General features: G+C 46.9%; 1 protein-coding gene across 1 annotated transcript in view; it reads right to left on the reverse strand.

Annotated features, from left to right (window-relative positions):
- The window catches only part of MOGAT2 (monoacylglycerol O-acyltransferase 2), a 21,023-nt gene extending 9,298 nt beyond the window's left edge, over positions 1 to 11,725 (reverse strand). The window contains 2 exon segments of the mRNA XM_010179519.1: positions 4,540 to 4,718; positions 11,635 to 11,725. Of these exon segments, the coding sequence (XP_010177821.1) occupies positions 4,540 to 4,718; positions 11,635 to 11,725 (270 nt within the window).
- Positions 11,726 to 12,144: the final 419 nt, after the last annotated feature.

A 12,144-nucleotide genomic window follows, 5' to 3' on the forward strand; every position in this document is an offset into this window, starting at 1 on the left:
GAAGACTACGGTAGAGATGGATCTTGTCAAACTTATGGTTTCTCCGTATCACCCTAGTCCTCACCTTCTGCACATCCATGGTGCTTCTCAACTGAGGTTATTGAAGCACCTTGGCTGTATGACAGAGGTTGGTTACAGCAGTCTTACAGTGGCAGGAGGGGTTGAGTCTGGGGGAAAAGAAACAGTGAAGATGTGCATTCGCCTGGTCATGTAATGGAGAAATTTGTTTATATGGGTGTACCTTTTTAATAAAGATATGCTGATAAATGATGGGGAAGGGACTGCATGATGGAGGTACGGGTTTGGGCAGAGACCTGGCAGTGGCAGACAGATTATTAACTGCTTTTTGAACACAGCATAGGTAGAGCAGTCCACAGTATCCAAAATCTCTATGAGGCAACATAAACCCAGAGTAGGCACCACTGGATATCTGTTCAAAAGTAACCTGCCCCAAACAGATAAATTTTGCATCTTCTGGCATGTTTTCCAAATTTTAAGACCCAGATGAGCTCAGCCAAGTATTTTAGGCCTATCATGAGGACTGGAACAGGGTTAAAGTACAAGAAGGTGAAGCAGAAATAACTTTCCCAGGCAATGCACTGGATAGCCCCTCGGATTCTCATTGCTGTTTTTCCTCATCCTCCTTTTAAAATCACCCAAATTCACTCAGGTCCTGCCTGACGCTATAGGCTTCCAAACCCCTAAATAAAATGCATCAGCTCCAAGGGGAAAAACGACAAGTGGCAAAGTGGTCCTTGCGCGAGGGCGGCATCGGCAGAGGGTGCTCCTTGCACACTCTGCAGCCACCTCTCGCAGCCTGCACACTCCCACATGCCAGACGCTCACTGCAGCAAAGTTGCCCAGATCGCCAGAAAACAGATGCTCATCCCAACCTCTCTTTGCCTCCTCAGCTGCAAACACACCCAGGGATCCTTTAAAGACAGCATTTAAAGCCTCTTCCTAAAATAAAACAGCCAGCAGCTCTTCCTGCCTCCAAACACTGATGCCTGGCCACGCTAAGTTTGCTGCCGGGATCTGGGAGGATTAGGACCCACATTTAATCTTCCCAGAATGACTAATCCTCCAGGGTTGAATGAACTCAACCTACACACAAATACAGCCTGGAGTGCTGGGTGCCCACCCCATCTGACTGCCCAAATCCCATTCCCCTTCTGCCTCTGTTCTGGCTGGGGTTTTGGGCAAGTGAAAGGTCCATGAGAGCATCCAGCTGTGTGTGCTCAGACCAAAAACTCAGCTCAGCTCCTCATGAGAGCAGCATGCAGGATGGCAAAAGCAATATTTACTATGCTTAACTTCCACTCTGGTAGGAACAAATCAATTCATTTTCAGCAACATGAAATGAAATGCCTTGCATGCAAAGAAGCAAACACATTTGGGATTTTTAGGTGGAAAAAAAGATGACAGATGGAGGATACAACAGAGTATAAAGCCAGGAGTGGCATGGGTAGGTGGGATGGGATTTGAGTGGGCAAATCAGGGAGTTTCCAGTGAAACGAGCAGGGAGGTGTTCACACTGTGTGGTTCACCTGCGGAGATCTTTTCTATGGGTTGCTGGGGATGCCAACCTTTTTTTCATGCTCGCATAGTGAAAAAAGGCAGCAGATACATTCAGCAAGGGCTGTTAAATCCTATATTCTGGCTTAGAAAATCCTTGACTAAAGTGTGGAAGACTGAGGAAATGTTTTAAAGAAATAAGAGTATGTGATCATTTGGTTATAACACCCTTTTAATATATTTCTGGTTTTTGCTGTTTGCAAAGCCTCCTCTGACTTCTCTCAGATCAGCAGAGAGAAAGGCTCCACTGAACCCTCCCTGCCTTTACCCAGGGAGTTGCAGCCAAACCCAGTAGCCAAGCTCCCTCTACTGGTCTTACTGGTCTTCCTGCCAGGTCCTCCCTGGCTGTAAGTGGCACCCAGGTAGGAGAGGACAGACAGAAAATGCAGTGTAAGGTTTCCATGGCCTTACAAAGGGACAGGAGAAGAGGCTTCACTGTGTTTAGCTGGCATGTATGTTTTAGCAGAGAGGTTGGTCACATTGCCCAAGTGGCAGCTTATGGCCACAAATAACTTACAGAATATATATTGCATATAAACATCACAGTCACATAAATAGCTCATAGTGATTGTAGCATTTTCTGAGGCAACCTTGATAATAATTTATTGGGAACTCCTTAGGTGTTTCTTACTCAATGTCACCAAATGTTACCTGTCCCTTATGGTAAAACACACCATGAGCTTTCCTTGGATGTGTTCCCATTCCTCCCCAGAAGACTATAATATGCCTTTTTGGGGCTGTGTTTTGAAGCTCATCCAGAAGCCCTTAAATCACAGGTTAAGCTCTGAGAACAGCCATGAAATAACTCACTGCAAGTCCTCAGCATCACTTTCTGCTGTGTCTTTGAGCAAAGAAACTCAGTGTCAGTAGGATGCATGCAAGGTGGATGGATGGTCGTGTAGAGATATGTTTCACCCAGCTGAGACATGGGAAGTTTGGCTTGTGCGTACCAGCTTCCAGCACAGAATTTAGTGGGTTTACTTGAAGTATCCACAGCAGTGGAAAGGGAAGGTGGTGGTCTGTTTCAACCCAGCACATCTGTCTCTACCCAGGTCCTATGAGAAGCAATGCTCACTTGCATTGTGCTTCATGCCACTGACAGGACAACATTATAGACACCACCACTCTTTGCTCCTTCACCAACCCAAGAGGGATGGGATGAAAATTGAAATGAGGGGAGGGTAAATCAGGGGAAGTAAAAAAGCTCTGATTTTCCTAGTGCACCATTAGCTTTTGGAGTATCCTGGAGGTGGTGTCTTTACAGGCAGATCTAAGTACACCCATGGTGGTGTTCTTCTGGACTGATGCACTTTGCCTCAATATCAAGCGATGCTTCTACTGTGATGAAAAGGAGCAACCTTTACTAGGACACACTGTCTGTGTAATCAGGCTTTGGCTTGGCAAGCCCCATTTTACCTGTAGCACTAGAGTCAATACGGTACTGAGCTGTGTGTGGCCTGCAAAATGAGATGATGTAACTTCAGAAGATACATTTTAGGCACCATAATTTTAAAGACAGGTTTTCCTGTCTGAGTTGTTGTAACACAAGTATGCATAAGATCCTCTCAGAAATGATAGGAGAGATCCAGAGAGACCTCATCTTCTCATTTTGTGCCCACCTCTGATTTCTGCTCTAAATCAATCACCTTCCACACCAATCTTGCAGTCTGCACTCAAGGACCTTGAAAACTTTGGTTGTGTTTTACCAGGGATGTGTGGGTTTTTTCTTCCTGAAAAGCTGAAGAAAGAAGACTCAAGTCTTACTCCTGAAGTGCAGGGCTGGGATTCAAAAGAGCTGACTCTTTCTCCTGGTTGAGCAGGAAACCTGATGGGTGAGCTTGGGCACGTCATCTCTGGTCTTTGCTTTGCTCCCACTCCCAGTCACCCTTATCCTAGGTCCTACTCTGTGCAGGACGACTCTCAGCCTGGGGTCTTGTTTTTCCTTGGGGCTGATGAGTCCTTTGGCTGTTTGGGCTCCCCACTTCATTCTACCCTGATTGCAGCACCCAGCTCCTAACTTCTGTAACCATGACTGTCCCCTCCCTGGCCAGTGTTCAAGGCCAGGTTGGATGGGGCTTTGAGCAGACTGGGCTGGTGGGAGATGTCCCTGCCCATGGCAGGGGTTGGACTGGATGAGCTTTGAGGTCTCTTCCAATGCAAACCATTCTGTGAGTCTATGAGGCACAGCTGTCCATGGCACAGCTGTCTGCATCCCTTCTAAGTTTCCTCAACAGACAATGTTTCATTAAAGGAATTATCTCACAAATTCCCGTAGCTTGGTCTATCCTAGAAACCCACTCCTTTGCATGGTCCAGGAATTTGTCTGCTGTATTGCTCAGATTTGTACTGACTTGTGATGGCTCTGAGGCAGGACTTCATGCTGGTTCATGCATTCATACCATGCCAAAGGGATACCAGATAAAGATTCACGTCAAAGATTCACTGCCACATTCATTAAAGTAAATCTGGAAATGCCACAGAAATCCCTCTCAGTGGAACAGCAACTCTATGAGACTGCTCAGTGCATATCCACCTTTACCCATCCAACCTCTTCCCCAGAATAAGGGGATGCTGATCTTACAGGGCACCAGGACATCTTGGATTTTGGTCAAAACTTGACCCTGTGTTTGCTGGGTAAATGCTGAGAAACCTGAAGAGCAGGAGTGTCTCAATGTACACATGGGAAACAGGAATGGGGAGATTTTCTGAGCTGCTGGAGTGTAGTGAGCTTAAATGGGTGCATAAATGTAGATGGTTAAAGGATGCGCTTGTGAAAATGGTGGTCTAAATTTTTTCTGGGTTCTGTAGTCATGTGAGAGCTGGTGAGACAATCCTGTCTCAAGCACTCAACACTGACCTCCAAGCATCCCATGCCACAGCTGATGGCCCCAGACTGCCTTCAAACACCAAGGACAAAGTTGGTCCCTGAACCTCATAAGAGCTGATGAAATCGGTGGCACTTACCGTGATGGGGAAATAGTCCCTCATGTACCTCCAGACGACGCAGTTCCGGAGGGCATGGATCCGCCTCCCACCCTTGCTGGGTTTTTCCCTGTCTATGAACCACCACACAGTGTAGAGGGCACTGACCAGCCAAAAACGGGTGAAGAAGAGAGCGATGAAGGCAGCCGTGCAGCACTGTGCTGAGAGAAAAGCCAGGCAGTGAGTTGGAGGTTGGGTGAGGTGGACTTTGGGAGAGGAATTATTCACTTGAAGGGACGTGGTCTCTTTGGACCTGGGGTGGAGCCCAAGCCTTCACTGGGCTTGTTGCTGAATTATTTTATGTAAAGGCACCTTTGATGTAAAGAGGTGATTTCTTTCCTATCTGCCCCAGGAATCTGGAGAGCAACCAATCACCATCCTTGCACCAACCACCTATTTCTCTAGAAGCCCCCTCTTTCCACAAAACTGATGGACCTCACAGCATCCAGATGGTCCTCGTGGACCAGATCTCTATCCCTTTGATGTCTAGCTTTTCTGGAGTCACTCTGACCTCTGCAACAATAATGCCTGTATTTTACCCCAAAACTCCTTTTAATACCCCATGATGACAACTGGCATTTTGCAATGGCAGCAAAACAGGATGCTGTGCTCTGTCTGTACAGTCCCCAATAGCTTCGTCCTGAGCTATCAATTCCTCATGTTAATTGTGTCTTGGATTTTTCATTTTTGATCTTCCCATATATAAGATTTTACAGGTTAATGATTCTTTTCTTATTGATTTTGGACTTTTTCCTCCACTTCTCGGGTTCACTCTCAGCTTTAATCCTGGCATTTAGAGGATTTTCAGTTCTTTCACCTCAGTGTCATCACAGACTTTATAAGAATGCTCTATTTCATTCCCTCAGACATTAATGACTTGGGACTTTCCCAAGTCATTAAAGACTTTTCTGAGCTGCTTCCAGTCGGTGCTCTGCTTTGCCCTCTCCCTCCCACCCCCCTCATGCACTGTGTTTTGGCATGGGAAGAAGAGAAGTCTGTGTGAAAACAGCATTACTTGGTACATCAAATCCCACCCAAGCCCAACATTGTCTGCACAGTGATGATACTGATGACCACCAAGCTGCCACCTGGTAAAGCAGATGCCCAAAAAAGTGCCTGGGAGGTACTGTGCCTTCTCCATCTGTCCTTCTGCAAGCCTTGGGAAGGGAAAGACCCAGCTAAAAAATCCCAGTTAATCCACGTCCTTTGCCTTCTGCAGCTCACGGGCTGCATCATGTGTGATGGTTATGTATTTTGTTCTTCTCTAGGTCTTCATCACAGATGCAGCATCCAGGGCTGAAGGACATGAGGATGGACATGCCCTGGTCAGCTTTAGCATCAGCTGTGAGTTAGATGTATCTGTGCCCTCATCCTCTTGATCTGGATTTTCATGTTTGAGAGTCACTTGGCACCTGCCCCCCCCAGCTCATCTCATCGAACCTTTTATAGAATTACAGGATCTTTTGGTTGGAAAAAACCTTTAAGTTCATCGAATCCAACCATAACCTCTCCTCTGCTAAACCATATCTCTAAACTCATCTCAGCTAAGGCCTATCAGAGAAGAGGTATACGATGCTCTCATTTAAGACTTCCTTGTACCTCTTGTTTGCTTTTACTTAAGGATAAATAAGTAGGTCTAGTTTGTAGTCTTTTTTTGGTGATAGGTCACCCTGATCCCAGAGCTTCGCGCGTAAAAACAAATCCCTGCCCCTTTTTAAAACACTGGCATGATGGTACCGATAATTCCTATGGGGGAGTGGGAGGGGAAAGCAATAATCTAACAGGATCCTAAATCTCCTTAAAGCTGAAATGGGATCTTATGTCCTCACATAGACAGAGACACTGGTGCCTGAGTAGGCAGTGATACAGAGGATGGGGAAACACTGCAGCTCTCTGCAAAGCAGCAGGTCTAACCCGCAGTGCATCCTCGAGGTCACAACAAATCACTGCTCCTACCCGGCATCACTCCCTCCAAGCGCCACAGTCTTTATAACTCTGGAGCAATACAGCATCCAGCATGAAACGAAGCCCAAGGGCCCACCAGACACATAAATGCTGCTTGAGGAACAATGTGGAGGTTGCAATTTTACTGCACCTGGGAGCCAGGTCATCAGGTCTGCTGCAAAACTATGCAATGCTTAATGCTCTTTTTATCACGCTGTGCAAAGCTCAAAGTGCATTCTGCAAAATGAAGGAGTCATTCTGGTCCAAATCCATGCACTTATCATCCAAGTAAAGCTTTATCTTGCAATAATATAATTATTAATTTCTCCCTCAATTAATTTGCAAATCTTTTTTTCTTTTTTTTTTCTTTTTTTTTTTTTCAGGGCAGAATTTGCACACAGTGACCTTCACTCAGCCTTAGGATTATGCTTTTTTTCTGCTTGTAAAAACTTATGGTGTCCTGGTTGCTGAGGGAAAGGAGCACATTTGTGTCCCATCATGGATCCTCAGTCTGAAAGTTGCTGTGAATGGGGCCAAAGACACAGGAAAGTTCCAGAAAATGTACAGCTAAGTCTTACTGTCCATCTTAATGGTCTTCAGCCTGGCTTTAAGGTCCCTTCACCAGCACTGACCTGGCCTCCTTTAGGTTACACAGGTGACTCTTCACATCTGAGAGTCTCCTTGTTCTCCAAGACACTGAAAAATAACATTCCACACCAGAAAGGGCCAAATCCTGCATCCATTTGAGCGAAGGGCTAGAGGGAAGGACTGCACATCAGGAGCCAAGATCTATTTCTATTCCTGCAAATCCCGAGTTCTTCCTGAATCCACGCTGGAGGAGAACACACAGTCCCTGTCCTCCACCCTCTATCTCCCAGAAGCAGAGCAGCAAGGACAACCTAAAGCCACATCCTTGCCTCTTCTGCTTCGTTTCTGCAGAACAAAGCAGAAGGTTTGGGTGACATGCTGGGGTATTTGCTTGTTGTGAGGCTGTTCCCCATAATCATTGCTTTCTTCCCTTGAGAGGAATCCCAAAAGGGAAATGGCGAAAGCAAAGAGTTTCTTGCCTGTCCCTCCCTGGACTGAGGACCATTTCAGAGCTGCCCAGATGAGAGCCATGTTTCCCCCAGCATCTGCTTTTCTACAAACAACTGTTGTTTTCTGGGCTACCTGCCAGGCAAACACTTTAAAGGATATCATAAACCTGGCATTAGGCTCTTGGCCAGGGAACCTCAGCAGATATCTTGCTCCTGGGGCCAAACTCCAGCTTATGCACAGCCCACTATGATCACAAAGCATCCCGCAAAGGGCGGTCAGGTCTTGGAAACTTCACTGGAACAGATGGCAATGTGCATCATGATGGGGATGGGGGGAAACCTGCAAGTCATTGGTTCATTAGAAATTCAACTTTGAAACCCATAAGCCAAACAAGCTCTCTAGCTTAGAATCATAGAATCCTAGGCTGGGCTGAGATGAGCTGCTCCACCATCTAATCTGCCATGGAAAGTGAAGAGAGACCCCTTCAAATTAAAGCCAAAATCAAAGGCCCCTTGACAAGAAGGAAAGCTCCATACAGACCCTAAATCTTAACACTTTCTGTTCAAGCCAGATGCTTGGAGGTTTCTCTGTGCTTGTTCATGGTAAGGTGTGGCTTTGGGTGAAGCAGCCATAGGACATTCCTGGACTGCATGGTTACCAAGGTCTGCACCCAGCCTGTCAAGCGGGGGTGCTGCTGAAGCAGGTCTTCATGCTCCAGGACCCAGCACTCCACGTTTCCATGACCGTACAGCAGTCAGCAAAAAGACACATTCATGTCAGTGTGATGGCTTTCTTGGATCCCCTAACAGGTCAAGTGGTGTCCTGGGCTGGACTCCCTGAAAGAGACTGAGCAAAAATGAAGTTTTGTGATGGGTATCTTGTGTTAAGTAGTTTCGTAGTGAGCTGCCAGTCCCTCCATGAATGAAAATCTGCACATCTCAAAGACAACACGTGTACATGCCATGGGCTTCAAGTGAGCCACAGGCTAGAAGCACACGGATGAGTTCTCTGGCCAGGTCAAAACAGAGACCATGTCTCATCAAAGTGCTGTTGTTGCATTCATCATGAAACAAGAAAATCTGTTTCATAAAAACCTTTAGAAAGAGATCTTTGGCATTGCAGCAACCCCAGAGTGAGTCAGACTCCTCTTGCAGTTGTCAGGAGGGTCTGCAAGATGCATGCTGCTGTGGTCCCCAATCCCAACCTGGTGTCCTTGACGATGACAGCCTGCACAGATGCTGTATCCCTCAACACAGCCCAGCCAGGCTGTTCCAGGCTGTGAACTACGCACTGATGTTGAAGGAGCCTGACTTACACTTGCACTGCGTGCCCTTTGAGCCAACCCTGATGATGGAAAGGGTTCAAAGGCTGGGTGTCGGACGCTGGATCTGCAGAGGCGGCGTGCACAGATTTCCTGCCCTTGCACTGGGCTTGTTTGCATGAGTTTAGCCCTACGCTAATGCTTCATGTGTTGCCTATCTGAATTTTCCATCTTGCTTACTTGGAGTAGATATTTTAATTCTACATTTTTCTGGTGATTTTGTGTTCCAGCTAGTATGCTCTTGAAGATTTTCCAATGCAGTGAAAGTAGTGTGCATATTTACAGTGGCTTAATGTTAGCCTTGCAAAGAAAGAGAGTTTGCATTCAATTAGGTCATTAAAGACTCAAAATAGGACTGTGAAACTATTATGCAATAACAGTAAGAGTATAAAACAAAGAAGAGGCTGCCCAGGGAAGTGGTGGAGTCACCATCCCTGGAGGTGTTCAAAAAAATGTGTAGGCATGACATTTAGGGACATGGTTTAGTGGGCATGGTGGTATTGGGTTGACAGTTGGAGCTGATGATCTTAGAGGTCTTTTCCAACCATAATGACTCTGTGATTCTGTATGGTGTGTCTGAATGGATGCCCATGGAAGCACTGGTCAGTACTAGGATCCTGCAGGTGGAGGAGGCAATGAGGTCCCCACTCCATGCCCTACATCTCATCCTTATACCATGCATACTCCTTCCAGCAGCTGTCAGCATGGGAAGCAAACAGCAGCTTTTGTCTCTGTGCCCTTGCCGAGAGCATCCTCAAGAAACCGGCAGCGGGGACAATGCCTGCCTGTTGGGAGAGGCCATGCAGAGCTCCCTGCCGGCCCCGCGCTCATTCAGCGCCCTGCAGAGAATGAATGAGCTCCTCGTTGGCTTCTCGGAGGATGCGTTCACACAACCATAGCAACAGCTGCCTACGACAAGCGGCGGCTGCTGGGATCTCCAGTCAAAGGGGCCGTGCAAATGTCTGGCAGCAGCTGACCACGTGTTTTCGGAGCCCTTTTCTGGCAGCAGAAGCAGAAGCCTGACACAGAAAGAAAGGAGCAGCTGGCAGCCAAATCCTCCCTACAGAAGGTCTGATCTCTTAGGGTTATAACTGTGTGTGGCATGGGGTATTTGGCAGCTCATGGGATGAAATTAAGGGTATCCCTCAACATTGAGCTTTTGCAGTTCTTAAAAATGGGAGCTTTCAGATGGAAAGCTACAGGCTTAAAGGAATTTTGTAAAATGAAGCAAACCAGCTGGAATCACTCCACAAGGTTTGGTTATCACTTTTCTAATGCATTTCTTACAGCATTTTTAAACTGCTTTTGTCTTCAGATTGTACCACAAAAGAAAAATAAAATCAAATTAAATCTGTTCCAGGGAAAGACAGTAATCTCTGGAAGGCCAGCCATGGAGGAGGTGTGGGTTTGGGTCTTATCTACTGCATTTCCCTGCAGCAGGCAGAGCCTGTGTTTCCAGCAGCACCACGTTACTCTCTGACTGCAAAGAATTCCTCCCTCCTGCCTGTTTTCTGGCTTTCAGCTGGCTCCAGCAGTCATTTCCATCACTGAAAAGTCAAGTGCCAGCTGGAACCCAATACCAAGAAGGGACAAACCTACAGTGCAAGATGTTTTGTGGGAAAACACCTTTAAATCTTAAATTCCAGCTGCATCTGTGCTGCAAATGAGGATGTGTGGTTGTATCCCTTGTTAACATCATGGCCACATCTCTACTGTGCCCCATCCCATCAAGCATCGTAGAAGGAGCAAGAAGAGAGCTACAGAGCAGCCCAAAACACCATAGTCTGGCTGGTTAGATACAGTCCCGAGACACTGGTGCAGAGGTGGCCATTCAGCCCCAGGTCTGTTGCAGAGTTTGGATGCAGCTATCTCAGAAACTTAATAGGGGTCTGAAGCGTAGACTATGCCTTCTTTATACAGACTCCACCTGAGATTAAGAATTAGCATGACAATGGGAAACTCTGGGATGTCACCTTCCAGCTTGGCTCCTGATGGGCTGTAAATTGCCCCAGGCAGTTTGCATTCTCTGATAACCTGGCTCTGGGTCTCCTATCTCCTTATTTCCTAGTGCCTCCTATCCTAAAATGCACGTCTCTCATTTCTATCAGCACCTGATGCTTTCCATGCAGTAGTGAGTTTGTCTGCATCACAGTTTGCCAATATGTCTCTTCTGCAGCCTGCTTGGGTTTTCCTGGAAAAATGCCCTTTTGGGGCATGCAGGGGCATCTGTAAAAAGTGAAGTATCTGTTCCCAGGGCTGCAAGGCAGTCACCCATGGTATTCCCATCAGACCATCCCTCAGGCACAGGAATGATATTTCCAATACCTAATGCTAAGCAGGGCAGGACCTTAGACCAGGAAAACACTAAACCTAAAGAGCAGGAGAAGCTGAAAATGGGTTTAGCAGACATGCCCAAGCACAGACACACAGACATGCACTTCCCTAGTGCCACCGTGCTCAGATCTGGTGATGAGAAGAAACAAAAAACAAACAAAAAAAAACCAGGAAAAAAAATCGAACTGCTTTAGTGAGATGGAGCTTCCCACACTGCTCTTCATACAGTGAGACAGAGACGTGCAACTGCAGCATCTGCTGCCAATCACTTATCCTAAGATGGCCTGGGATTCACTGCAGGCTCCCAGATGATGCCTTTAATACCACTTTCCTTTGGTCCCAGATCTTCAGTCCCAGGTCTTCCTTGGGGTTGAGGAGGGAAAGGGCTGGGGAAAAAGCTGCTCTGGCTTCTCAGAGAAAGGAAAGGAGATGTCTCTTACCTAGAGCTAGGAAGCTGAAGACCCACTGAACCACTGATGCTGTCTGAAGCCTTCTCTGCAGTGGCACTGAGAGTGGAGCAAACTCAACCATCTTAGGCTCTGCGTGTGCGTCTCGAAAGGAGAAGGAAGCTTCGCAAGTGGCAAATGCAAAGTACAAAGTCGCCCGTCAGTATTTACCTAGTCTTACAGTACAGGGATTGTGCAATGTACAGTGGACTGGTGGCTGCCCGCAGGCACTCTTCTGCATGGGAAGGAGAAGGACACAGCCGGGAGGTGTCACCAGCCTTATGCTGATGTGACTCACCACGTGGTTAGACGGGGAGGATTTCTTGCTTTTACCACACAAATCTGGGAAGTGAACTCCCTTCAGGACCCAGTCCTGCCTTCAAGTGCCTGTCTCTTTCAGATTTTGCAATATTTGGGTGCTCACAGAGAGGATGAAGCATTTGTGTGTGAGAGCCAGGCATGACCACACAGGGTTTATTTTCCCTCTTCCCTGTAAGGGTCCGG

The sequence above is a fragment of the Mesitornis unicolor genome, unplaced genomic scaffold (genome assembly GCF_000695765.1).
Source record: "Mesitornis unicolor isolate BGI_N332 unplaced genomic scaffold, ASM69576v1 scaffold11712, whole genome shotgun sequence".
Classification (NCBI taxonomy): domain Eukaryota; kingdom Metazoa; phylum Chordata; class Aves; order Mesitornithiformes; family Mesitornithidae; genus Mesitornis; species Mesitornis unicolor.